Genomic DNA, 27,178 nt, shown 5'->3' with positions numbered 1-27,178 from the left:
GTTATGAGAAAACGAACTGTTTTTCCAGTGTTAAAAGGTTTTCCTGTTGAACATAATAAAACAATAATTGTTTCACAGAACTTGAACAATTCATCAAATTTCAACGTTCATTTTTGGGTTCGGTGAAAGTACTATTCAAGTTCTGTTATTATATCATTATAGGTTTGTTGCTTGACAGGACTGAAATAATAACAGAACTTGAAAATTAACTTTGAAATTTGAATAATTGCTCAAATTCTCTGAAAACCTCGTCTTCAGAGACTTTCGGGTTTTCGTCAATAAAGAAAAAACTTTTCCGTTAGCTAACCAGAAGAGTTTTTCCAGACAATCATTAGAGACGAGATTGTACAATTGAATAGCTGGTTAGCAAAAGGTCTTCCTTTTCTACTGGTGCCCTCTCCTATGCTTTGGGCAATCTTCATCCCGCAGGTTGCAGCCCGGAAAATCTCAGCTCACTTACTAATCACGAATATTTCAAAACTATGGGACTTCGCAAGTCTTCTAATAGGTCTTAGAAGAAATAATCTGACTACAAAGGTGATCGATTCGCTAAAATAGTTTTGCAAAAATTCATCGATTTACCTTAAAATCGTGCCCAGATCACATTCTTAATCAGAGATTAGGAAAATCATAAAATCAAGGAAAGTTCAAGATGTTCAAGAGCTTGGTGCCATAAATGTCTGAGGTGCTAAGAGGCGCCAGGGCGGACGGCAGAGACATGCGCTTCCGATGTCTCCCAGAACTAGTTCTAATAAAGCTGTATTCGACATAAGGCCGTGCTCAAAGCGCACATGCTTCAAGTTATTATCGAGTTATTGCGTCATAAATATGACGTGCAATAAAACTATATCATTTTAAAGACTGGTTAATAAATTGTTCACAGAAAACCTATCAGAATTGTGCTGGGCCATAAGCGTGCTGCGGGCACGAAGAACCGTGAAATTTCATTGAATGGAACTCAATCACTAACAAATATTGTACTCCAGTATTGAATAGACGATAGAAAATCTTGCAAATTCGTATGAAAACACTAAAATTGTAATAGGTGATGAAGGAAAATCCGGGTTACGAGAGCCATTGCAAATTTTATCTTCACGTGGTAGTCTGTCAGAATATAAATTACATATATTTTAGGCGGCTAACTGAACAAGAGAAGGAAAGAGGTCGGTTTGTGATTTTAGTTATTATTTTACTGGCAGCTCGAGAGCCCTGGAAACTTTTCAGTGCCAGTATGACCATTTCATCCACAATTTGGAGAGTATTAAATTGGAAGAAATAGATGGGGAAAAGTATTTGGCTATTCACATATTTTTATTAAACATAAGCCATTGCGATCAATGTTTTGACTTGATCTCTCGCCGGGCAATTCTGAAATTATCTACCACTCTTGAACGAGGTGGAAACATAACTCATATTAATTATATTTTATTTACCCTCTCCAGCAAGTTGTGAGAATATGTTTGCTGTTTAACATTTCCCTGCTCCAAAGAAGACATCGTGCAGCATGGTTATCTCCATTTACATTAGGTGTGTTCTTTGTACTTTGTATGTTGTCCAGTCACGCTTAATGTACGTAACAAGTCAATAATTTACAAAATACCAATAAATATTTCACTTGATCTGCATTTATTGGATTGTGGCGGATGGCTCCCCGCGGAGTGAGCAAACCTAAACATCGCAAAGACCAACAGTACCAGAGTTAGCAGAGTGCAGAATGCGAGAGGGAAAGTGGGCGAACAGGCGACATAGCATTAATAGGAACTTCAGGCCGGACGGTCATGTTACTAGTTTAATGCCTGTCAGTTGGAGGGTAAGCGATACAATTAATAGATACTAACATGTCGCATCTGTCGACAGATACAAGAAGGGCTTACAAGATTCCCGGAAAACTAAATCATTCAATGAATTAACAAAGTTTTAAATGAGATGTAGTACAACGTTCGAATCTACAGCGTCCTCGTTAAACATTTCAATTATGTGGAAGCTTTTAATTGGCTTTAGATTAAAACAAAATTCCTTGAAGATTATTTATTACATCAACTCCTCGGAAGACCTTGAGTTTTCACTTGGGACCTCCTATGTCTTCTTTAGAGACGATGTGCGTTAAGTTTATTTAAGGACAGACTATTAGAGATTTTAAGTCTAAGATCAAGTCCTAAAACGATCCACCATGAAGCGGAAAAGGTCAACCATGTAAGAATGAAGGGGTCGCTTGTGGCGAATTAAATATTTCACTTAGCTAACCAAAAAAATGTGCATCATCTTATAGACCAGAATTATTGAGAAGACTTTATTTAAATGATACTTGTTTGCATATTTAAATCTTAAAAGCCAAAAACAATTGTCATCTTAAGAGATACAGCAATTTCCAAGATACAAACCATGATAATAAATGCTGTATTTCCAAGGTTTTCAAACAAAGATCACACATAAACTAGACCTTGGAATCACAACAAAACTGATAAAAATACAATTTATTTGGTTTGGATCCAAAATCTCTGTCACTGCCTACGCCATCCATAATAATATTTTAATAATATATCGCTACAATCAGCATCTGCTATTTGTGAGGCTGTGATCCTTTCAGAAGAAGTATATTGGTTTTAAAAGGAAAATCATAATAATTGTATCACGACTTTTAAGTTGATCACGTGGGAGAAGCCAAGAACACAATCCACTTAGGCGGGAAAATAATTTAATCTAAAGCCATAACAACTTACATACAATTCTTTCTTTCTATACGCTACTTTATTGTTTAAAGCCAATGGGATACTATCCTGCCTTTTCAGGATAGCAGAAGAAACAAATAATGACAATTGAACAATTAGATTTCGTTATTGGTTTTTAAAAGCTATTTATGATCATTATATTTTATTTACTTGTTATATTACTCAGAAGCAGGAAAAATTTGATCAAAGAATGTATGTAAAAATCAAGAAGATTGCGTGCATTTTGTCCCAAACCGTTTAGTTTTAGAAACAAGTAAATTGCTGTACAGAAAGCTATATTATTTTTTTAAATAAAGTTCCAGCATTAAGCAACTTTTTTATTTATTTTCCTCTTTGGCTTCCGCAGAAACCTAATCAATAGTTTTCGAATAATAAACGTCATAACTCGAATAATTAAGCATCATAACTCATTTTACTCCGCAATCTGAAGTGTCGCTTCCAGAGCTATTTAATCCACCCACTTGCGCAAAATACTGAAAACTGTGATTAATTTTCCATTACGGACCAAGAACGGGTAAGATTATATGGCAGATGCGAATCGAAAACGATTAGTTACAATTAAATTATAAACGTGATCAGAACGCCACACGTATCGGTCCCGGCACGCTTCTTTAACTTACAAGTTTGTAAGCACAAGCACCTTGAAGTACAAAATAATGTAAATTGTTGTCTTTCAAACAATTTAGATATTTAAAAAAGTTCTTTTAAATTAGTTATTTATCGAATTATTGTAATAATCCCCTCATCATCATTAAGTTTAAGGACGGGTTGTTTCGGAGAATTTGAACGATTATTCAAATTTCAAAGTTAATTTTCAGGTTCTGTGAAAGATTTTTCAAGTTCTGTTTTTATTTCAGTTCTGTCAAGCAACTAGCCTATAATGATATAATAACAGAACTTAAATAGGACTTTCACAGAACCCGAAAATGAACGTTGAAATTTGAACGATTATTCAAATTTCAACGTTCATTTTCAAGTTCTGTGAAAGATTTTTTCAAGTTCTGTTTTTATTTCAGTTTTGTCAAGCAACTAGCCTACAATGATATAAAAACAGAACTTGAATAAGTCTTTCACAGAACCCGAAAATGAACGTTGAAATTTGATGAATTGTTCAAATTCTCCGAAACAACCCGTCCTTAGTCTAACATTATTCACTGCAATGAATGTTGTGAAGATTCATCGCAATATTGGAGTTCCATAACAATATCACAAGAATTATGATAATAACATCGGATAAATTGTGATAATACTGACATTATTCACATTATCATCACAACAATACTACATGTAAACAGTGCACGGTTTTGTTTCTGCTCCAGTTTAAAACATAAATAAGAATACTTAATTTTATACCTGTGCGTATAGGAAGTACTAAATTACAAGTGCAAATCGAGTTTTAGTGTAGTGATAGAATTCCAAGTGATTCCAATCTCGCAGTTAAAAGATATATCAAAAACAAAATAATTATAAATCTGTCAATCGAACTGTCGATTCGTTAGTTCGCACTTGCTTCTAGTGTGTGTGTAAGTAAAGTTACCTTCACATTTACGCATACTATCCCGAGTACGTGATCAGGGCAGCTAAACTTTTTCATATTTTATATTTCTGCTTCGATCTACTAATTATGGATTCGTGTGATCCCTACCATTTTATTACGATGGCAAGTAATATAATAAACTCTATGAACAGTACCATTATGGATCCATCGAATAAATTTACCAAAGAGCAAATGGCTAAATTAACTCCTAAACTTTCGGAACTTTTGGGGAATATTAGTGTTGTTGGTGCGAAAGTGGGCTTCCTGGAAGGAGAGCTGAAGGCCTATACAAACATCTCACAACAGAAGCCACCTCAGGTCCAACCTCTACCTAACACCATACAAGACCTACCTGGAATTTGCGAAACACTAGCGGAAATGGAGGAGAGAAAATTACGTTCTAAGAATATTATAATGTTTAATGTACCTGAGTGCTCAACTGGTACTCAAACTGACTGCATGAGGGAGGATAAGAACAAAGTTTTGAGTATTCTAAGCAAAGTTGAAAATGTTGATACCTCTGAAATAAAAATGTTCCGTTTAGGTAAAAAAGAAATGGATAAAATACGTCCGATCAAGATTGAACTGTCAGATCAACATCAAGTGAAACTGGTTCTTCAAAAAAAGGCGATAGACTACAAAAATTTCAGTATTAAAACCAAAAAAGACTTAACATGGGTTCAGCGCCAAGAAATTCAAAATGTATGGAAGGAGTTAGAAAACCGGAAAAATAAGGGAGAAAATAATTTAACCATAAAATATATTAACAACTCACCTAAAATTATCAATGTTCAACCAAAAAACTCCAGCCATATAAACGCCTCATCTACTACCAGAACGTCAGGGGCATCAGAACAAAATTAAAGGAGTTCAGAGTAAATGCTCCATCTTTCTCAAATGATGTCATCATACTCACTGAAACATGGCTAACATCATCAATCTTCTCAGCGGAGCTAGGACTACATAGGCACCATGTCCACCGAGCAGACCGGAGTCAGAATACCAGCTCCAATACAAGAGGAGGTGGTGTCCTGATAGCGGTCCGCAAAAATATTACTTCGAAAGCACTCAAAATCAAAAATACTGATGTGGAACAATTGTTCGTATTGTTAAGTGGTGATTTCAAGAAAACTATTATTGGAACTGTTTATATTCCTCCTAATGCCAACATATCAATCTATAAAAAACACTGTGAAGATGTTGAGTTAGTAAAAACAAAATATCCAAATCATCAAATAATTATTTGCGGTGATTATAATTTACCTAATTGCAATTTCAACGTTTTAGACAGTAATTTTAATTCAATACCAGCAACCGCCTGCGAACGAGTAATTCTAGATATGTCTTTACTTTTTAATTTAACCCAATATAACCATGTACGTAATATTAATAATCGTGTTCTTGATCTAGTTTTGTCAAATGAAAGCAACGTTATTATAAATGAATCATTAGAGTCTATTCTTCCGATAGACAACCACCATCCCCCACTAGCAATACTTATCTCTTGTACTAAAGAAGGCAATCAAAATAATTCAATTCCTACGTATAACTTTAAAAATGCGAATTATCGGGACATAAATGATCGTCTCCACAAGGAAGATTGGTCATTTCTTAAGGAAGGCGACATTAATCAAAATATTGAATCTTTTTATTACTTGCTGGATAAAATTATTACAGATCTCATCCCACTCATTCATTTTAAAGAATCAAAATATCCGAGATGGTTCAACAAAGAACTTGTTCAATTAACTGCCCTTAAAAAAGTTTTACATAAGAAATATAAAGAAGACAGGTCTTTATCAAATTATATTGAATTTAAAAACGTTAGAAAAGATTGTAAAATCTTATCAAAAATGTGCTACAATTCTTTTATTAATAATGTTGAAACTTCAATAAATCATAATGTAAAGTATTTTTGGAACTATGCAAAATCAATGAAAAATAACAACTTTGGTATACCCGCCAACTTGGAATATGCAGGTAAAAAGGCCAAAGACACTAAAAGTATCGCTGACCTTTTTGCTGATTTTTTTAAAAGCGTTTATGAATGTGAGACACCAGTTTCTGCTAGTACAGTATCAAATTTTACTACTGATCATAATCTTAATTTATCTTTTATCCACATAGAATATAATGATATATTGACTGAACTAAAATTACTAGATCAAAGCAAAAGTGGTGGACCAGATAAAATACCTCCTGTATTTTTGAATAATTGTGCTACCAATCTGGCGTATCCTTTATATTTGCTGTTTAATCAGTCTTTACGAACAGGATGTTTTCCTACTAAATGGAAATTCAGCTTTCTTACGCCTATTTTTAAAAAAGGCGATAAACACGAGGTGATTAATTACAGACCGGTGTGCCTTTTATCAACAATTCCTAAAGTTTTTGAAAAAATTCTTCTTAAAAAAGTTATTTTCCGATTAAACCACGTCATTTCTCCTAAGCAACATGGTTTCTCTACTGGAAAATCTACCCTTACTAACTTGTTAACCTATCAAAACTATATATCTGATTCCATGTCTAGTAAATGTCAAGTTGACTCTATTTATACCGATTTTAGCAAGGCGTTCGATAAAGTCAATCATGAGTTATTGCTGAATAAACTCCATAAATTCGGTATAGGTGGTTCACTATATAAGTGGTTTAATAGTTACTTGACCGACAGATTACTGGCTGTTAAAATTGATGGCACATTTTCATACAAATTCACTGCTACGAGTGGTGTTCCCCAGGGATCACACTTAGGACCAATCCTGTTTTTATTATTTGTCAATGATGTATTGTATATTTTCAATGATGTTCAAGTGTTAATGTTTGCAGACGACCTGAAATTATTTAAAGCAATCAGAAACATTAACGATTGCCATATATTGTCAAATAACTTGTCAAGATTAATTATATGGTGTCGTGATAACCGCTTGCAACTTAACATAAGCAAATGTCAAATTATGAGGTTTCATCGAATAAAGTATCCAATATTTTTTGATTATTCCATTAACAACATGTCGTTAGTATCTGTCTCGGAAATTAATGACTTAGGTATTTGGTTTGACACGAAACTTAACTTTATCAAGCATATTGAAATAATAACCAATAAAGCTTTGAAAATGTTGGGATTTATTTTAAGGGTATCTAGTGATTTCAATAATGTAAATACTGTAAAAACATTATATATGTCACTAGTAAGGAGTCATGTAGAATACAATTCCACGGTTTGGTCCCCAAATTATGAGGTTCATTCACATGCGATTGAAAGAATCCAAAATAAATTTTTAAGATATGTAAATTTCAAAATGGGCATTCCTAGAGAAAACCTAAATTACGATAACTTACTTTGTTCATTAAATTTAATAAAATTATCTGATCGCAGAATTATTTCCGATTTAACCTGTTTGTATAAAATCATTAATTCAATGTTTGATACCCCTGATTTATTATATGTAATCTCTTTTCATACTCCAAGCAGGTCGGTTTCAAGACAGTACCTACCATATTATTGTAGCAATTCTATGTCAACGTCCCAATATCATACTCCTATGCGACGGATTCAACAGCTAGGAAACAAATACTCAGATGTTGTTGATATATTTAGTACATCAATTTCAATATATAAGCATACCCTATTGAAGTTTTTTTTTTCATCGAGTAGTGGAATATTTGAATAAAGGTATTTAATTTGATTTGACTAACATATAATAATTTTGTCAACTGAAATAGAAAAAAATATTTTGGATTTTTTATATGTTGTGCCTGCATTCTGTGTAGATCAAATCAAATTGAGTGATATTTTGACTTTATATTTATTTTTCTGCAATTGTTTTAATTGTCGTTTCCTGCACTATTTTCATGTATAATTTCGTAAATATTTTTTATATATATGTATGTAAAAGCCTTAATAGGCGTGAAATAAATAAAAAAAAAAATAAATAAATTATGGTAATAGTCAATAATTATGATGAAAAAATTAACGCGTAAAAAAAACAAAGTTTTTACTACAATACATCTTGTATTTTACAAATTAATAGAAATTGTTTGACTGCGGATTGTACCTTTCTTCCCAGGGACCGGATTCAACCGCGTTACGGACATTGCCAGATGCCGATCATTTCGTATATGAACTGCTGCAATGTTATCCGATTCCAGAGAAATGTGAATGTCCGCGTGTGTGTACGTGATTGACACCAATGCATTGTCATCGACAACGAGTCTATGTGCCGAGTTTCAGCTCGATCGGATGTCGACAAGTGGGTTAATTTCCGCTACCAAGATGGTGAAAACAAAAGTGAAATTCTAATATGTATTTAAAAAGAATCCTAATAACGTAATAAAAATAATCATAATATATTACATATTTGTAATAACCATTTACTTTGTGGCTCGTCATAATTTACAATAAAAGATATAAATTTGTTTTAGACCACTTTAAAATTAGATAACTAAATAATATTGGAATTATTATTATTTTTGTATTAGTTGCAATTGCAAAGTTTGTACATAATTTAGGTATAACGTATAATATAAGTATAAATTCAATTTTTTTTCACAGTCCTCACTAGGGTTTCCTGGTCCTGTTTCAGCTTGTAGTTTTAAACTTTTTTATTTAGTTTCAAGTTGACTTTACATTGTCTTCATAATTTTTGTAAGATTATTTTATTGTTTAACATCGTCTTCATTATGATCATAATATTGGTTAAATTATCGTATGTTGGGAAGATTGTCATAATATTGTATTGTAATAATAATTTAAGAGCAACAGCAAATTTGGATTTGAGGCCAAAATACCCAATACGGATATAACAACAATAAATATCTAGTACGGATATGTGCTACTTTATTTATTTGTATTTCAAATTTTTCGATCGATTTTCACGATTTTAGAGGCAACTTTGGCAACTATTTGTCAGTTAATGATTAAAAAAGGATTTTTATGGGCTTAAATTTTAATTACAAAAGACCGATTTACGTTGAAACACAAATTTTTCGTAAATAAATTTAAAACGTCGACCCAAAAAACGCTATTTTAAGAGATGTTTCATTATATTTACATAGTAGGTCGAGCAAGAAAATATTTTTAATAATTACCATAAACAAACTGTCAAAGTTGCCTCTAAAATTGAGAAAAATTGAATTATTTAATGGCCCATTTAAAACACAAATAAATAAAGTAGCACAAGTCTGTACTAGATATTCAAATACAAATACTTGCATCAGAATTCAGAATCCAGAAACAGCGTGCAAATGGCGTAAGACCGAAGCGCATCTCGTGCAAGGCCGGGGGGGCGCGGGGCGACGGCCACCATCCGCCGCGCGGGAACAGAATCAGGTACAGAAGGGGGGTAGCAGAGTAGGTAGGCACCGAGTCTATAAATAGCCCAGCCTCTCTCATCTCATCATCATTGCCCTCCGCTGGTGATTTACAAGGGTCACTCTGGCGATACATAGTTAGCGGAGGAAGACGCTATTTATAGACATTATAATAGATTTACTAACCGGTTTCGTTCCTGTTTTATTGATTATTGTGTATGTTGTTTACAAATCCCCTTATTACAACTGTGCATCGCAGAGAATAATAATTATACTTTCAAGAAATAGAGTCGAAATCTTTGTTCTCATTAAAAAAACATGAAACAAACAATACGGAACCTTTCCATGTATGTTTACAGTCAAAATGTTATTTCATTCCAATATAATACTGATAATGACGTTGCGAGCTGAAAATAGTTTATTTGTCTAAGAAATTGAAGACAGACAAATATATGCAAATTTCATGACTCCAGAGCGCACGGCTCGATAGTTTAAAGTGGGACAACAGATTGACGACGTTCTGTTTCATAGTTAAGATTTTTGTTGCAAAGCTTTTTTGTTGCAAATGCACGTTAAGTGTTGAATTCGTGGAAGCCTACTACGATTGAATACCGTGTTTTCTCGTGTAATTGGTCAGAAGTACAACGAAATTAAAACATCATACAAATAATACAGTATGTAGTCAATCAGTAATCACATAAAAACTTAACAGAAAGTAAAATAATGCTTTCAGGTTCGTCGCTTGCCCACGCATTGTTGAACTGGGTTACATGACGCGGATTAATTCCAAGATTCCGATACTAACAAATAATTAATAATCCGACCAGGATGCGCATTGCGCAATCTCCGTGTTTTGCTGATCTTCTCCATCGGTTTGCAGTCCACGCGGGGGAAATACTTTATATGGAGTAATTTGAAAGGCATTCCTGCGAGTATTCCTTGCCTATTAAGTAATTTAATGACTATCCTAGGTCAGGCTGGACGAAGATAAATGTCGTAATTATCACACCCTTAACACTAGAAAGACCGAAGCGGTCATTTTGACCGTTTCTCGATGTAATATGACGATATTTTGCTTAATATTTATGGTAATGATCTGATTTTTTTTTACTTTTCATGATTTATGATTTAACGACCATGGTGAAAAAAATCATGTACGTACCTTATTTATTTATTGTAATATAATGATTTATACCTACAAAGACCGCCGCGGTCAATGTGACCGTTAGGGCCATTTTAAGCTGACTTTGTTTAGGATCTTCTTTATCCAAGTTTAAATATACCCATTCCAACTTATACACGTTACTACTAATTTCCCTTTCTATTTCTTTCGGTATCATTCTTACTAGACCTGCACTGTGGGTGCAAGTTGTTAGTATTATACCGCATATTCTGTGCGTAAGTATTTCAAGTCATCAAAAATTTTGTTTTATTTTTGTAGATTGTGTTCTAATTATTTTTGCTATAGTTTTATTGAAACTTTGGAACATAATATCATATCGATATAAGAGCTCGTAGAAATCTTACCGAGTCGGATATAATGGAAGAACTAGCAAGACTTCAAAACATTGCAGAGGATCAGTCAGATGAAGAATGTTGTGCCAGTGAAATTTATGACACCGTTTTTCTTTTGGAGCCCAATATTTCTTCATCAGAAGCTACAGAATTAGATGAAGATCTTCAGATGACATCGACATCTTTTCCTAGAAATCCGATTTCAAATCTTCGTGGTCGAGGGGTTAGAATAAGAGGCAGCCGTGGAAGAGATGTACACAACTTGTAGGATGTTTTTCTGCAAGAGTAACAGAACTTCCGGAAATTGGAGATATTCAGTTTGGAGATTTCAATTCATTACCAGAATATGTAATAATAATGAAACTATTACAACCGTATCTCAAAAAGGGACGAAACATTACAACTGACAATTTTTTTACTTCGATGAAGCTGGCAGAGAAATTACGAGCAGAACAAATTATTATCGGAACGATGAAAAGGGCCAGGAGATAAATACCAGCAGTTTGCAAAACCATTTGTACTCCACGTTATGAATCATTTATTTTGAAAGCTAACAATGGTACTACACTAACTGTTTATCAAGGAAAACCGTAGAAAAATGTTATGATATTGAGTACAGTACATCCAGATGTTCAATTTGTCGACGGAACAAAGAAAATTCCCGAAACGATTGAATTTTACAATTCTACAAAATATGGTTTCGATATAATCGATCAAATGCATCGAAAAAATTCCGTAAGAGCTGGAAGTAAAAGGTGGCATGTGCTCGTTTTCTACAACATACTTGATCTAGCCGCTATAAATGCATGGATAATTTATAAAAAGGTAGCAAAAAAATTATTATCTCGTCACAATTTTACTATACCTACAGCTTGTTGGAGAACTAAGGTCAGCATATACAAATACCAGAGCTGGTCCATTTGTGTTTGCTCCTGAAGAATTTACAGAAAAGGGAACCGGAAAATAAAACTTCTAAAAGACGACAGTGCCAAATTAATAAAAAATGTATACAAAATAAAACATCTGACACATGTGATAATTGTAAGAAATCTGTTTGCGGAAAGTGCCTCGGAAATTATAAAAAAACAACAGTTTGTACTAAATGTGCACCTAATTGATTAAAGTAAATCATTTCAATACATAATTATTGTTTTAGTTATTTAATATTATGCCAAATTTTACACAATTACAATAATAATAAACTCGCATGTTATCAGCGGTCAAAATGACCGTTGTGGTCTTTATAGGTATGAAGCAGTACCCGGTCTTTCTAGTGTTAATACTCTTATAGTGTAGGTATCAAATTGCACAATTTAAAAGGAATTACCGCATATTATACTAATGGGATAAGAGAATTGCAAAATAAAACATTGAAACGGCTTGATTTAGCATTCTAAAGAAAGCCAAGAGGGAGTGCGTAGACTTGCCGCATGACTTATCACTTTTAGAGATAAAAATTATAATCATTAATGTATAATTATAACAAAATAAAAAAAACGAAGATTTGTGAAGGATTGTTGAAGGTGGGGAGGTTAGTATGCTTCTGTGAGACGAGAAATAAACATCAAAAATGAAAATACATTACACAAATCCTGTTTCCAGGTAACACCGTTGCGTGGAAAGAGATTGAACCCACGAGTGCGAAGAGTTACAGATCATTACATCATCATTCAAATCATATTTACCCAAAAAAGGTCAAGAACCTACATAATGTATGTAAAATAAAGAGCCGTGGCCAAAATCATATGAAAAAATCGAAACATACAAAGACACGCCCGAGGGATGGGAGTAGAAATCTTATCTAAATAATATCCATTTGAATAATCGAAGGACCCTTTAATGATTTACGATGATTTTTTAGGAAACATATTGCCACATAATATTCAAATTGAAGACAATCGAAGAAATAAAAATAAGAATATGAAGTGAAGTTTTTTGTTGTATAATTAATATGCGGTACATTATAATATCAATATATGGGGCATTAAAAATACACAATGCTATAATAATTATTTTCATATTGGGGTTTCTTTTGCATTAAGTGCCGTAGTTTAGCATCCATATGTAAACATCACGTCAAGTACTATACATCGCACAAAACGTATATTTTTAGACACAATTGCAGTATTTGAAGATCAAATTTCTGAAAGCTCTCCCTGCGTACAATTTATTTTATTAAATGAAACACTGTTACTTTGCGTGTACCAATTAAACTTTAGCGGTATACACAAAGTAATAGTGTTTTATTTAATATGTCACAAAGCTACAATATACAAAGACATCTAAAAAACCTAACATAATTTCAACGTCAACTTGATCTCGTTAAGTCATCAATAAAGAATCGGGTAAAGCTGGTCAATGAACTGTTAAATCTTCGAGTAGATTGATAGAACGATAATATTATTTGTGCGTTTTCTGTCTACGTGCGAAATAGGAGCAGAATCATGCCAATAAATTCCATAATTATTACGCGGTGAAATTATGATAAATTGGGCAATATTTTAATGTGTAAGCTCAGACTATGGACGACGATTAATAATAAAATCAAGAATAAACCTGTGTTATCTTCGTATTTTCTTTTGCGTTATAAAATATATGACTAGCTATTCAGCTGTTATATAATAATCCTCGTGAAAAGCATATCTTCGTTTGCAAATCTACGGACCGATTTAACACACATAAAACAATTATCATCACTTTTAATAATGATTGTACATAATTATAATAATTGGTGTATCATCTGCTGCTAGGTAAAATACAAAAAATAAAACATCACAGTCGAGGCCAAATCGTCGAAATGGTTCAACCAGCGATACCGTAAGTATGACTGATTTAAAAACACAATGAGAAGAAAAAATATTAAGCGTAATGCACGAAACATTGGACCTCACCCATCATCAGGTGCCATCAAGTTGAAGAAGTAAATCAACTTCAACTTGACGTTATATATTTCGTCCAGTCTGCGTCTTCCTGGTACTCTTTTTCTCGAAATCTTCCCATCCAAAGAAAATCAGAAGTCACCCCTGTGTAAGGGTCTGAAAAAGACTATTTTTCTGTGTATTTGGACTGGCCCAAATTTATTTCAAATAAATTGCTTAGTAAATTTGACTTTTGGATCTGCGTGTTTTGGGTAAATTGAGAACATTGATGCAAAAACCACCTCAGTGCCACGAGATCGATTTTAGGTTAAACATTTTATTTATGTATTTCAAAAATCTACACTACGACTGCGAAAATAGTTTCAGTTTGGTGACAGCATACAATGCTTAGTAGGTATTTGTTATTTGTTTCAACCTGCTGGCAAAATTGACTATAATACATAAATGAAGAGTTTTAACAGAATTAGGTATCTTAAAAGGTGATTTATTTTGTGAATGAGCTTAATTTTGTATCCAGGCACCCATTTATAAAAAGGTTTCATATTTAAAAAGTGTTGGTTTATAATGAACACGATCATTTTGGTAAGTATAACAACGCACGAACTCAAGGTGTAAATAACGTCCTTTCTGTAGAACCCTCTCAGGGAAAGTGCACAAATTTAGAGAATGAATATTATTTATCTTACGAGTCAAAACCATCTCTCGTTGGCAGGCCTATTTCATCACTTAAAGTACAAACAAAAGAAGCGAGCTTTGAGTGCGGTTAGTGCAGGCAAGCTTTATTCCAAAAAGAATTCAGCGGAAAAGGAAAAGTTTCCTAGACGTTTAAAGCAAGCAGCAGGCAGTAGTTGGCAATGGCAATGCAGGCGAGCCGGTAATCCATTAGGCACGTAAAGATTCCATTTGCATTCGCTGCAATGATGAACTCTCCAAGAACGTAAACAACAAGTGCAAACCGATGCACTTTGGATCTTCCATACCTCTCGGGGTTATATTACGAGGATAATTCCATTATTCGCGGTATAGTAATACACTGTCCATCGTGGGACTTTTCTGCGCAGGATCTTAATATTCGTTCTTAAACAAATCGCCTGCCGTAGGAGGTGGCACATTTGTAAACGTGTCTAACAAAATATTACATTTTGGAAACAAACCCGAACTTTTGTTTACTCGATTTGGGATATGTAATTAAGTTTTTTACGCAGCCAACAATGTTCGCGCTATTGTAAAAAGGACAAGTATCGTAAGCAGAATTTATTTTCCAATGATCGAATGGTGATTTTACAGAGTGAATTGCCTGTATACTGTCAGATTCATTTATTGATCACCGTAAGTCGGACAGTCAGGACTACTCAGGCGCATCGCGAAAGTTGGTTTGTTCTCCTTTCCCTGATGTCTATGATGCATACAGTCGAACTTATTGGAAATGGATAGTGATTTTAACAATACAATAAATTAAAAAATAAACGACACCGATGGTACCTAAACATTTCGAAAACACCAGAGCACGCGTCCAACACGAATCACGAATACAGCCAAATTTACTAGAAAATGATATTATGGTATCAGAAATCAGCATTATTGGTAATTTTGTTACGAAGCACATCCATGGCGAGCATGATGAGAAATGAGAACGCCATCTATGACCTTGCGTATGCACGCAGACTCGAAGTACTCCACCCGCAGAATAACGTCACGAATCTAGTGAAACTTTCTAGATATTCCTCTTATGCAGTGCCGTAGATGTTCCTCTTATGCCGTGTTGCGCTTACTCCTTCTTTAGCCAACATTTTGGTCAGCGTTGCAGTGTCAATCATCAGGGCAGATGTGTAGATTGTACAGAATATAGTGTTTATGTATGTACAAGTGATACCGTGTTGAGCGCGTTAATTTTCTTAGGGCCGGTATTTCAGCATAATGAGTTAAATTAAAGTGGTTTTCGGTGTTTAGTTTTCTGTGTAGCCGTCAAGTACGGTGGTTTATTTCGATTTCGTAAATCCTTCGCTACGGAGAAATCTTGTACTTCGTTCGGGAGTATAAGAAGATGATGTGTTGATCTGCATGCAACATAAATTAATTTTGTTGGTGGGTGAATGGTTCGTTTAATTTACCCTACCATATCATGTTTTTAACTTACACCACTAAACGGTCACATAATTCCTACAAACAATTTAAAATTTTGAGATTTGTAGTCCACTCTTCAAATTCAACTGAAGCTATGTAACTCGTACATAGTTGTGAAAGCAACAGATGGGCTCCGGTTTTGGTCTGCAGGGGAATTTTGGGAAAAGAAGAAGTGTTGCTTACCCTTGAGGTGTGCTGAGTCGATGGCGAACATGTTGAGGGCGGTTAGTTGCAGCAGGCGGCCGCAGTTGATGGGCAGCGGCGAGTGTCGCAGTAGCGCGCGGAACTGGCGCAGCATCACTCCAGCCGAGGTTGAGAACGTCTCCATGCTGGGGAGAGGATATACGTCAGTTTTATGGATACCAAGCTAAATTTTACGGATAAATCATCAGGATAATAGCTTGCTTGTTCACGTAAAGAATTGTTTCGGGAACTTCAAGATTTACGTACTACTTTTTTATCCTCTGAAATAAAAGAGTTGACCTAGATTATTTATGGGTATACGGATGGATTGGGAGGCCGATACAATATTGTTCTTGTACGACTTTCTTAAGAGAATTGAGTTTGTATACAGACAAAACTATATATGTTTTCATATTCATATTACGTATGAAGCGCGCAAACAAATAATTGATCTTAATAATTCAAAGCATAACTAGCAAAGAGTGGTTTTTCCTGAAACAAAAGGGCAGATTATGAATTATTTCATGAATACTCTTAATACACTCTAGTAGGACACATCTTGGCCTGAATTAGGCCTGTAAAAAACAATGTTAAAAGACTATGAACTGTCGTTTTGTACACTATTTCTTACTTAGACCTTTTTTATTAATTTATAAAAAAAATAATTTTTAACGATTTTCGCGCAACCCGGGAGGCCGTAAACGCGACGAAGCAACCAGCATAGCACGGGCGAAGGTAATTTCAGAATATACCATAAAGGTTATTTTTTTAAAATTAACTTTTATATGTGAATACCGCCCTAGAGTCCCAACTGTATGGAGCCAGTGAGACTATTGCATCCCCAATTAGGGTATGTTGTGAGGCTGAAGGTAGTGAAAGGGGAAAGAGATGGGGAAAAGGAAGATGGGGCAAGTACCTGGTCACCAAACACGGCTACAGTCATTTCAAGCACCTTTTCAATCCTGAATGGTGATCTTTCACCAGGGCGAAACTAAGTATCTTCCAATCTAAAACGTTCCGCAAATATACTATGTTGTTAATATTTTTTTTATTAATTAATTTAGAAATAAAAAATTAATTAAATAATATTTACTTGTGCACGCCGGGATTTGAAACCGCGACCTGATTGGTAGTTAAGAGAACTTAGAGAGAGAGCGAACTTAGAGAGAGAGATACTTTAACCTTCGAATACGGGGGCGGTCTAACTTAACTTAACCCTCTTTAAGTTATTTATTTAAGCTTCGCAGCATAGGAAATTACGAGCTGAGAATAGTTGCGTTGTCCTCGAAATTTCACAAGACAGAAAATCTTCACGACTACAGAGACATTCAGTAAAACAGACCATACAAATGATACAAAATGCAAGGTGCTTCACTATTTCCACAGAATAAATCACACAATACGATTGGCAACATCAATAATAAACATGTGCTATTGGAGCAATCAGAATGGCAATAATATTACTCAACAACCATAACTGGCCGCATAAACCTTCGCGAGCTTCCAAGCTGCTCGCGGGTGAAGCAATAATACCAAGGCTAAGGAGACAATAATAAATACTCAGGGTATCCCAGTAGAACCACCAATCATCATCCGGGAACACATCAATTCCACGCGGACTCCATTCATTGAGTAGAGGCATGACGTTGGCTTTGCGTTTATTTGTCAGCGGCTCCGGCCGGCCTGCGGGAGCTTTGGCTGAGACTTATTTGAATGGTTCACTCACGAGGGGGTGGGCGGAACGGAGATATCTCATAGAGCGCTGGTCTAGAGTCACAGTCAGAGCTGCTGCACTCGCAACACTGTACTTGGCTCGGCATTGTATGCAAAGCGTTATAGCTCTTGGTGGCTTTCATATCACGTCCGTTCTGGAAAAGCTAGCACTAAAATGGACTAAGATGAAGTCTCTTTAAAATCAGGTCAGTTAAAATGTTTAACGTCGACTGTTTTCTGTTGTGAAAGAAAGGTAAGATATTTTTATTTGATATAGTATAGTATCGCAACTGCCCAGAGCCAGCATACGCGAGTTGGGACTATTTGGCTATTCAGGTCTGGTGACTTAACAGTCAAAGCCATTTCATAGTTTCTATTGCGAATGGAAGTCTCTCGCCTGAGCGCTACTAAGGGTATCCACCATCATAGAAAGACGTCCAAATATACTATATTTAATTACTAGAGTAAAATAAACTATTCAAAAATAAATATGATTTTCCCACGTTGGGATTTAAGCCCACAACCTTAGGAGTCCAAAGGCAAGAGATCGCTCTGCCACGGAGGTCTTCATAACAAATCAGCAGGTCTATTAACGTTTTATTAACGACGCTTTTTCAGCCTTCAGTAAAATTCAGCTTTAGGTGCACTAATGGCCTCCACCAACTTCCCGGTACCGTTTGTATATTGTTATTTTAAAACAGATGAAGCAAAAACATTTCAATATTATGTGAATCAGAAGCCTCGATAATATACATATATTAAACATTCATTTTATCAGTTCCTTTAGTAATAGTTGAACAGTTAAAATTAAACCACAATATCCCAAGAGTACATAAATGAGTATTATGCCACCCAGAACAGAAAAACATATTTAGTTACAATTCAATCGATATTTTCCTCCAACCAATAAATTTTAAAAGTGTGTAATAAAAATTAAAATTCGCAAACACGTGTTGCATGTTTTTTGCGCGCAAGTGAGAGTTGATTGCACCCGCGGATTCCGGCACGAAGGTTCGCCATTGTCAAAACGCACGGGACGGCGTAATTAGACCCTTAAAAAATGAAGTTCCCGCATAATTGTATGACGCGCCTCTCCCGGCCATTATCGAGATTGCCGAAAAGTTCCCGGCGCAGCCTCCGATGGGGCATTTCGGTGGCATAAATAATACCCGGGTAATTGTGCGGGCCGGTTTAGGGGCGTAATTAATTATCATCGCGGGTCGAGGGCCCGGGAGAAGGGAGCCAAGACAACAATAAGGAAATCGTAAAGCTCTTATGTAATGTTGCGGGGCGGAATAATCAAAATAACAATAAACCATAAAAATGCAGGTCCCGAAAATAATTAACCAGATCAAAGGCTTAGTTACGAGATGCGATTCTAACTTACGATTATTTCAAATATTCTAATTTTTATTGACAAGTCACCCGGTTGTACTGATTGCAACTGGAGGAACAATGTCGCGAAAAAGGGAATTGTTAATAGGTATATTGGAGAGGCCTGGATTGAATGAAGTATAGCTAGTTCTATATAGGTACGTGCTTGCTATAACAGAAAAACGAATCGTTCTCATGCTGCGACTTTAACTATGTTTACGTTGTACAACGAAAAACGAGAAAAAGCTTATCCATTGGAGTTTTAATAACTTTGAAAAAAAACATTGAAATCATTAAAATTTACATTATTTGGATAAAGCTATATATAGGCTTGTGTACCCCACATAATACTAAAAAATAACATAATGCTAAAAAATCTAGATTTAGAAAGTTATAATTTTCTTGATGAATAATTCAAATTTTATTTTTATTTTTTTTTTTTTTTATTTTTTTTTTTTTTAATATACATCATATGGGTTACATTAATACATACATATTTAACAAATATAATATTAAGGTTCATAATTGGTCATGTATACCTTATCAGAAAAGAGGAGCTCTTGTGCCTGATAAGGGAGCCAAAAAATATGTTTAATAATACAATAAAAAGTTCTTCTTCTTCTTTATGTGCCGTATCAGGCCCCCCCGACGTTGGCGATCACTCTAGAAAATGTCTCTTTGTCTTGCGCTGCCCGGAATAGCTCCTCCACACTTCTAATGCCGGTCCACTCTCGTATATTTCGCAGCCAAGACATTTGTCTCCTACCAGGCCCTCTGCGACCCTCTATCTTGCCTTTCAATATTAACTGGAGCAAGTGATACTTCTCCCCTCGAAGTACATGACCCAGATATGAAATTTTCCTGATTGTTATTAATCTAAGCAGTTCTCTCTCTGCTCTAGCCCGCCTGAGAATTTCTGTGTTGGTGATCATTTCGGTCAATAAAAAGTTAAATATCTTAATCATTAGAAACTCACAAGACTGGAAAGCATTAAAAAATGCAAGAAATAAATACTCAAAACAACTCAAAGTTTGTAAGAACGATTACTTCAAAAATAAAATTATCTGTGAAAAAGGAGACACTAAAAAAATGTGGAAAACCATAAAAGGATTAATGCAAACTGAAGATAAAGGGATGAAACATGACATTGAATTTCCACATCAGATACAGGGTAGCATACAGAACTGCTTCAACAAATATTTTGTAAACAGCATAACGGAATTACATCAGAGTATACCAATACTGAAGGAAGACAACCGCGTGAGAAATGTTCCCCTAAACCGAGAAAAACTTGTGTTTAAAGAGATTGATGAAACATATCTTTTACAGATTCTAAACAGCACCAAATCAAAAGAGAGTCCAGATGGAATAAGTTTTACAGTTTTAAAGGATGCAATGCCAGTGATAGGACCTCATCTACTGAACATAATAAATGAATCGTTAAGAAGTGGAAAATTTCCAAACACATGGAAAACATCTATTGTGATCCCGATTCCGAAAGTTGTTAATACCAGAAAATGTGAAGAATTTAGACCTATAAATATGTTACCAAAATACGAACAGGTACTAGAAATTGTAATAAAGAAACAACTCGTTGAGTATTTGGAAAAACATCATATATTATGTGACGAACAATCAGGATTCCGTAATAATAACTCTTGTGAAGCTGCAATAAACATTGTGATTAATACATGGAAGAAAGAAACAGATAATAAAAAAATCACCATTGCAACATTCTTAGATTTTAAAAGAGCATTTGAAACGATAGAAAGGAAAAAACTTTTGGAAAAATTAGAAGATATAGGTATTTCTGAAGTAGCTCTAAATCTTTTCAAAGAATATCTCCATGAAAGAAAACAGGTAACAAAAGTGGAAAGCTCAGAATCAGAACCGATAGAAAACAACCTCGGTGTTCCACAAGGGTCGGTATTAGGTCCAATTCTATTCATTATTTACATTAATGATATAATTAAAACCATAAAACATTGCAAAATTAGATTATTTGCAGACGATACATTAATCTATATTTCATGTGAAGAGTACATAGATGCAATCAATAAATTAAATGAAGACCTACAAAATATAGCGAAATGGCTGAAATTAAACAAATTAAAACTGAATGTCAACAAAACAAAATATATGGAAATAGGCAACAAAACGCATAACACAGAGTTAAAATTGACAATTAATGGCGAAAAAATTGAAAAAGTAAATGAAATTAAGTACCTGGGTGTGATACTAGATTCAAAACTAACTTTCGCAGCAAATTTTGAATATGTGCTAAAGAAGGTATCTAAAAAAGTCAATTTTCTTAGAAGATTAAGAAATAAACTAAATGGAAACACTACAGAGCTGATTTATAAAACTATAGTTGCTCCACATTTAGATTATTGCTCTACTATGTTGTATTTGGCCAATGAAGGAAACTTGAACAAGCTAGATGTTATACAGAATAGAGCTATGAGATGTATACTAGGAAAAGGAAAATACGCAAGCATAGATCAAATGAGAGAACAGCTAAATTGGATTTCTATAAAAAAGAGACTATTATTTAATGTGTTAATTTTTGTACATAAAATCATGAACAACCAAATGCCAAAATATTTTAAGGATGAAATTGTTTTTAATAGAGATGTTCATAATTACGAAACCAGAAATGTAAATAGGATTAGATTGCCACATATGAAAAAAACAAAATCACAGAACTGCCTAATGTACAAAGGACTAAAAATGTATGATGAAATGCCTGAAAGTCTGAAGAATGAAGGAAGAATGAATGTATTTAAAAAGAAATGTTATATTTATTGTAAAAATATGTAAAATTACAAAATGAAATATGATCTTGTTTATATTAGTTTATATTCAAATGTATAAACTAACTCAATAAATAATTTAAAAAAAAAAAAAAAAAAATCATAAGATTAATAACATTGCGCTGTACCGTCGTCCCATTGGAAAAAAATATTATTTGAAACAGGAAGGAGACGGTCATTGGTTTGTGAACAAAATTGTTCATAAATAACAACTAACTATTTAAAATTCAAGAAATAAACGTAAAAATTGCAACGCTAAATTGCGGAAATGTAATACTTAACACATAATGACTCCCTCCCTTTACATGAATGTTAACTTTACATTACATTGCGTACTCTTATGAGTTTTTTAAGCCAACTAACGAAAAATTTGTATTGTTTTATTGTTCATCAACCCTACAATCTCTGTTCGCTATACATTAAATATGACAAAAAAATAAAATTAATAAATGTTATCCTTATTTTTATTAAAATGTTGAATTCAAGAACGTTACGTAGAAACGACCCGTTCTCATGAGATAAATAATATTAACGTAGTATAAATGTTGGGCTAGCGTTTGTCATCTTTTCCGACTGTACACGAAAGAATATATTTATTTATTATTATTCATTAACGCCCTATCGGACTTTTACAGAGGAAATCGACAATTTATGTATGTAAGTGTAACATAATACATGGATATTAGCTTAACTATATACAAAAAAACCAATACTAATACTAAGATTAATATCAAATCCAAATAATAACACATTAATAATGTAAATAAAGTAAAGTTTCAAATATAAAGTATGTACATTCGGAAATGCATATAATTATTCATTGTGTTGCAAACCAGTAAGACTGAAAACAGGTAAATAATTTACTCGTAAGGTAAATAAAAAATAAATATATATAATATCAAAGATATTAGAAGAACGAGATATGCTATGTTGGCCGCCGGACCGTAGGCGGAGTACTACCTAATTAGGGTACTTTGAATACTATCGGGACGTGTACGCACAGAAATCTGTTCTATGTATTAGTGCGGATACCTTAGCGCAAGCGAAGGTGTGCAGTAGTATTGGTGAACAAAACCGGCGACACTGGGCAAAACAATTCCACACAGTATGAACTGCTCATAGCACATCTCGTTCTTCTAATATCTTTGTATAATATTCTGATATTTATTATAAAACAAATGTTTAAAAAGGAAGAAAAATAATGTCTGTTGTATCTATAGAAAAAAAACTAATAAGTAATGGCAAAATACCAACACCGTAATTAATATCGAATTTAAATAATAGTACTTGAAATGTTTAAGTAAATCAAAGTATAATATACATATCAAGTATGATCGTGCATGCATAAAGCCATTAATATGCGTCTAAAAAAATATAACAAATAAACTAAGGAAAGGAGTATGTGAGTTAAACGTTGGAAGATATATAGAGAAGACTTTTTTTAAAGCTAATAAATAATACAATTTATAACTAGCAAATAGGTCTGAAATTAGTTGCGTTTTGAAACTCACAAAATTATTAACACCAAATATATCAATAAGTTCACAGTGTTTGTTTGCAAGGTGATGAATTCTTGGAATTGGTGAATAAATAGAGTATGATACTAGTTCCTCCGAACGTCTTCCATTGAAATGCCGGTAGAAAAGGGACAGCATTACCACCTGATGGCTGTGCTCTAAAGCAGTGCTCCGCAACCGGTGTGCCGTGGCACACTGGTGTGCCGTGAGCCGGTCACAGGTGTGCCGCGGTCAAATTCAATGTATTTGACATTTTACAATATTTCATTATGTATTTAATACACAATGACAAAATATTTTTCATAATATTGTCTATTTTTCATTGTATGCAGATACTGTTAAAAGACGTATTCACAATAATATTAGAAACACTGATTAGAAAACTGCTATTGGCTGAAAAATTTGCGCTTCAGATCAACGAAACAACCGATATAAAAAATAAAGCACAGTTGATAGCTATTGTACTTTTCGTTGACGAGGACTTAAAGAACATTATTTATTTTGTAAGGAGGTTCCAGAGCGAACTACCGGTGAAGAATTTTTTCAAGTAACCGATGATTTCTTCAAAATATATAATATTAAATGGAGCAATTGCATTGCTGTTTGCACGGATGGCGCTGCGGAAATGACGGGTGGTAAAAAGGGTTTTGTCTTTTATGTAAAACAAAAAAATCCAACGTTACAATTTACACACTACTGCATACATCGAGAAGCATTGATGGTCAAAAATTTACCGGAGGAACTTTTGAACGCGATGAATGAATGCATTAAAATCGTAAACATAATTAAATCAAGAGCCCTAAACTCGTGAATCTTTGGAATACCTACTCTGTGCAGAAATGGGAGCCGAATATGATTTTTTATTGTTTTATACTGAAATTCGTTGGCTATTCCGAGGCAAAGTTTTGGCTAGATTGTTTGAGCTTCGTTACGAGGTGTGTGAGTTTCGATTAAATCAAAATATGCCCAAACTATATCAGTACCGCGATGATAATTACTGGATGGCCAAACTTGCATACATGGCTGATATATTCGAGCATTTGAATAAACTTAATAACGAACTTCGGCAGAAAGTTTTGCAAAAAGGATGTTTGGAAATGTACCAAAGGATCAACCATAGTACAATTAAAAACAAACAATTAACTGTGGATCTGGCCCAACAACATTTAAGTACCTATGCTTCAGCAGAAATTTGGTCGATATTTTTATTCCATTAATACGGAACAATACGATTGGATTCGAAATCCTTTTGCAACCAATGCAATAAATTCTACGGAAGCAATTCTTCTGCAAATTCGAGTGGAATTTACAGATTTAAATAATGACATGACATTAAAACTTCACTTCTCCGAAGATCAATTAGATGTTTTCCGGATTTACGTTAAAAAAGAATATCCTCACATTTCCATCAAAGCATTCTTAACACTACTTCAATTTTCAACGACATATTTATGTAAGCAAAGTTTTTCAACGCTTGTATTGATTAAAAATGATAAGCGGTCATGCTAAAAGGTCTTGACCAAGAATTTCGGGTTGCGCTGTCAAAAATCGAGCCGAATATAAAACTTTTGTATTCATTGAAACAAGCGCAGGTTAATAAACAATCGCAGGTTAATTTAACAATTAATCGCTCATTAATTTATTATTATTTTATAATAATTACTAAGATTGCGTAAAAATAAATATGTTATAGTGCCTATGTAATTTGCTAGTTGAAAACTTTTATAGTTATATGTATGTATGTATAGTTTTCAAATAAAAAAGAAATTATTGTAAAATTTGTGTATCAATTTTATATGTATATATTTTAGCTTTTGGTGTGCCGCGGAATTCTAGGAAGAAATTTGGTGTGTCGTAGGTGAGAAAAGGTTGCGGAGCACTGCTCTAAAGGATGCAATCCGTATGTTAGGACATGGAAATCTACGGTGCATAACGGGCTGCCCGTTTATGCACCGAGTCAAGGGTTTTTTTAAAGTGTGTTGGGGCTCCTGCCAAATTCAACAGTGGTTAAAAGTTTGTAATGGAGATATATTCAAATTTTATAGTGGTATGTACAAAAGTGCGTGTATAGATATACCAAAATTTATATTTAATAGCTAACGCGTATCCGGCGCTGCTAGGGGTTATGAATAGTTTAGAGCAATGATACTCAATCTTTTTCTTCTGCGGGCCACATTCATATGTTTGTAAAGCTACGCGGGCCGCAACACCATACTGGTATGACAACAAATATCATGAAACCCACCACCCCCGTTTTTTGGAAAACAATTTGAGATTCATAAAAATATAACCAAAACAGAATAATAATAGTACATATCACTTATCAGCATACAAATCGTTAAAAACAAAACAATACTTTATAAGAGAGCAAAAAAAAACTATCGTACCCGTGTTACGCGTAATTTTTACTTGAAATAAAGCCGCAACACTGTGACTGTGACGCATTTAACTTTGGAGCTGTCAAAAATTTATGTGTTCCCACGAGCAAAATTATTTGCGCGCATATTTGTCTGTCAAATCTTTGTTTTTTGGAGATAGATCTAGCGTGTGCAGTAGCAACACTCTTATACCAGATCTGATGTTGACACGACAACGACTATTCTCTTCGGGTTTCAATGTCTGTACGTCAAAGTCGCAATTAATTTCAAATTAACATTATATAGAATGCCAGATTTTGTAAACCATGTTCCTGATATTAAATGTATTGAGGGCCGCACAAAATAGCTTGGCGGGCCGCATGCGGCCCGCGGTCCGTTAGTATGACTGGTTTAGAGTGAAGTTTTGCGGTTATGAATTCTAGTGTACCTGAAAACTGGGTGTAGTTAAGGTGGAAATACATAATATATTATTATTGTTAAGAATTGAAAAGTATTTGTTTCACTTGATCGCCCCATGTCTTCCTCGGGCGCCCTCGAGGTATCCTATCATTTACTTCCACGTCATTCTCCTCACACCCTTTACTTCGGCCATTATATATGCCTAATTTAACCGTACGTAAGTATTAGTTTCACTTGTTCGCTCCATGTTTTCCTAAAAATAATATTGCACATAATAGCATAAGCTATTATTATTTACCTTTATAACACTGTATAATATGTATAAATTGTATATTTATTGTAAAAAACATACAAAATATTAAATAAAAAATATAAAATAATACCTAGTAAAACGTGAAAGAGATCTTTCCTTTCGGACTCCCAACTGATCTTCGAGTGACGTCCCGAGCTTGCAAGAACCTTGGTGTAGCCGTCTAATCCGTCTCTCTATTAATATTTATGGGGTTTTGTTGATTTTCAATTGCATCCATAATAATTAGGGACGCCCGATGGGTTTGGGCCTCCCCAGCACTTTATACACAAATACAAACTATTTTTTCAAAATTTATTTAAAGAAATAAACATTTCCGGGTGACGGAAAACCCAAAAATATTTGAAAATCTCCTACTACCATCACATTAAGCGGAAAATATTGCTTGTGTCGTCAT

At 34.1% G+C, this 27,178-nt stretch overlaps 1 protein-coding gene across 4 annotated transcripts in view; it reads right to left on the bottom strand.

The window, feature by feature from the left end:
- The window catches only part of Smg6 (Smg6 nonsense mediated mRNA decay factor), a 245,437-nt gene that overhangs the window by 161,901 nt on the left and 56,358 nt on the right, over positions 1-27,178 (bottom strand). For all 4 annotated transcript variants that reach the window (XM_089634886.1, XM_089634889.1, XM_089634888.1 and 1 more), the window contains one exon: positions 16,278-16,423. In XM_089634886.1, the coding sequence (XP_089491012.1) occupies positions 16,278-16,423 (146 nt within the window). The remainder of the gene's footprint in view (positions 1-16,277; positions 16,424-27,178) is intronic.

This window comes from Hesperophylax consimilis, chromosome 8 (genome assembly GCF_061612785.1).
Source record: "Hesperophylax consimilis isolate HC1 chromosome 8, BYU_Hcon_1.0, whole genome shotgun sequence".
NCBI classification, from domain to species: domain Eukaryota; kingdom Metazoa; phylum Arthropoda; class Insecta; order Trichoptera; family Limnephilidae; genus Hesperophylax; species Hesperophylax consimilis.
The sequence above is the reverse complement of the archived record's forward strand: the minus strand, read 5'-3'. Positions and strand labels throughout refer to the sequence as shown.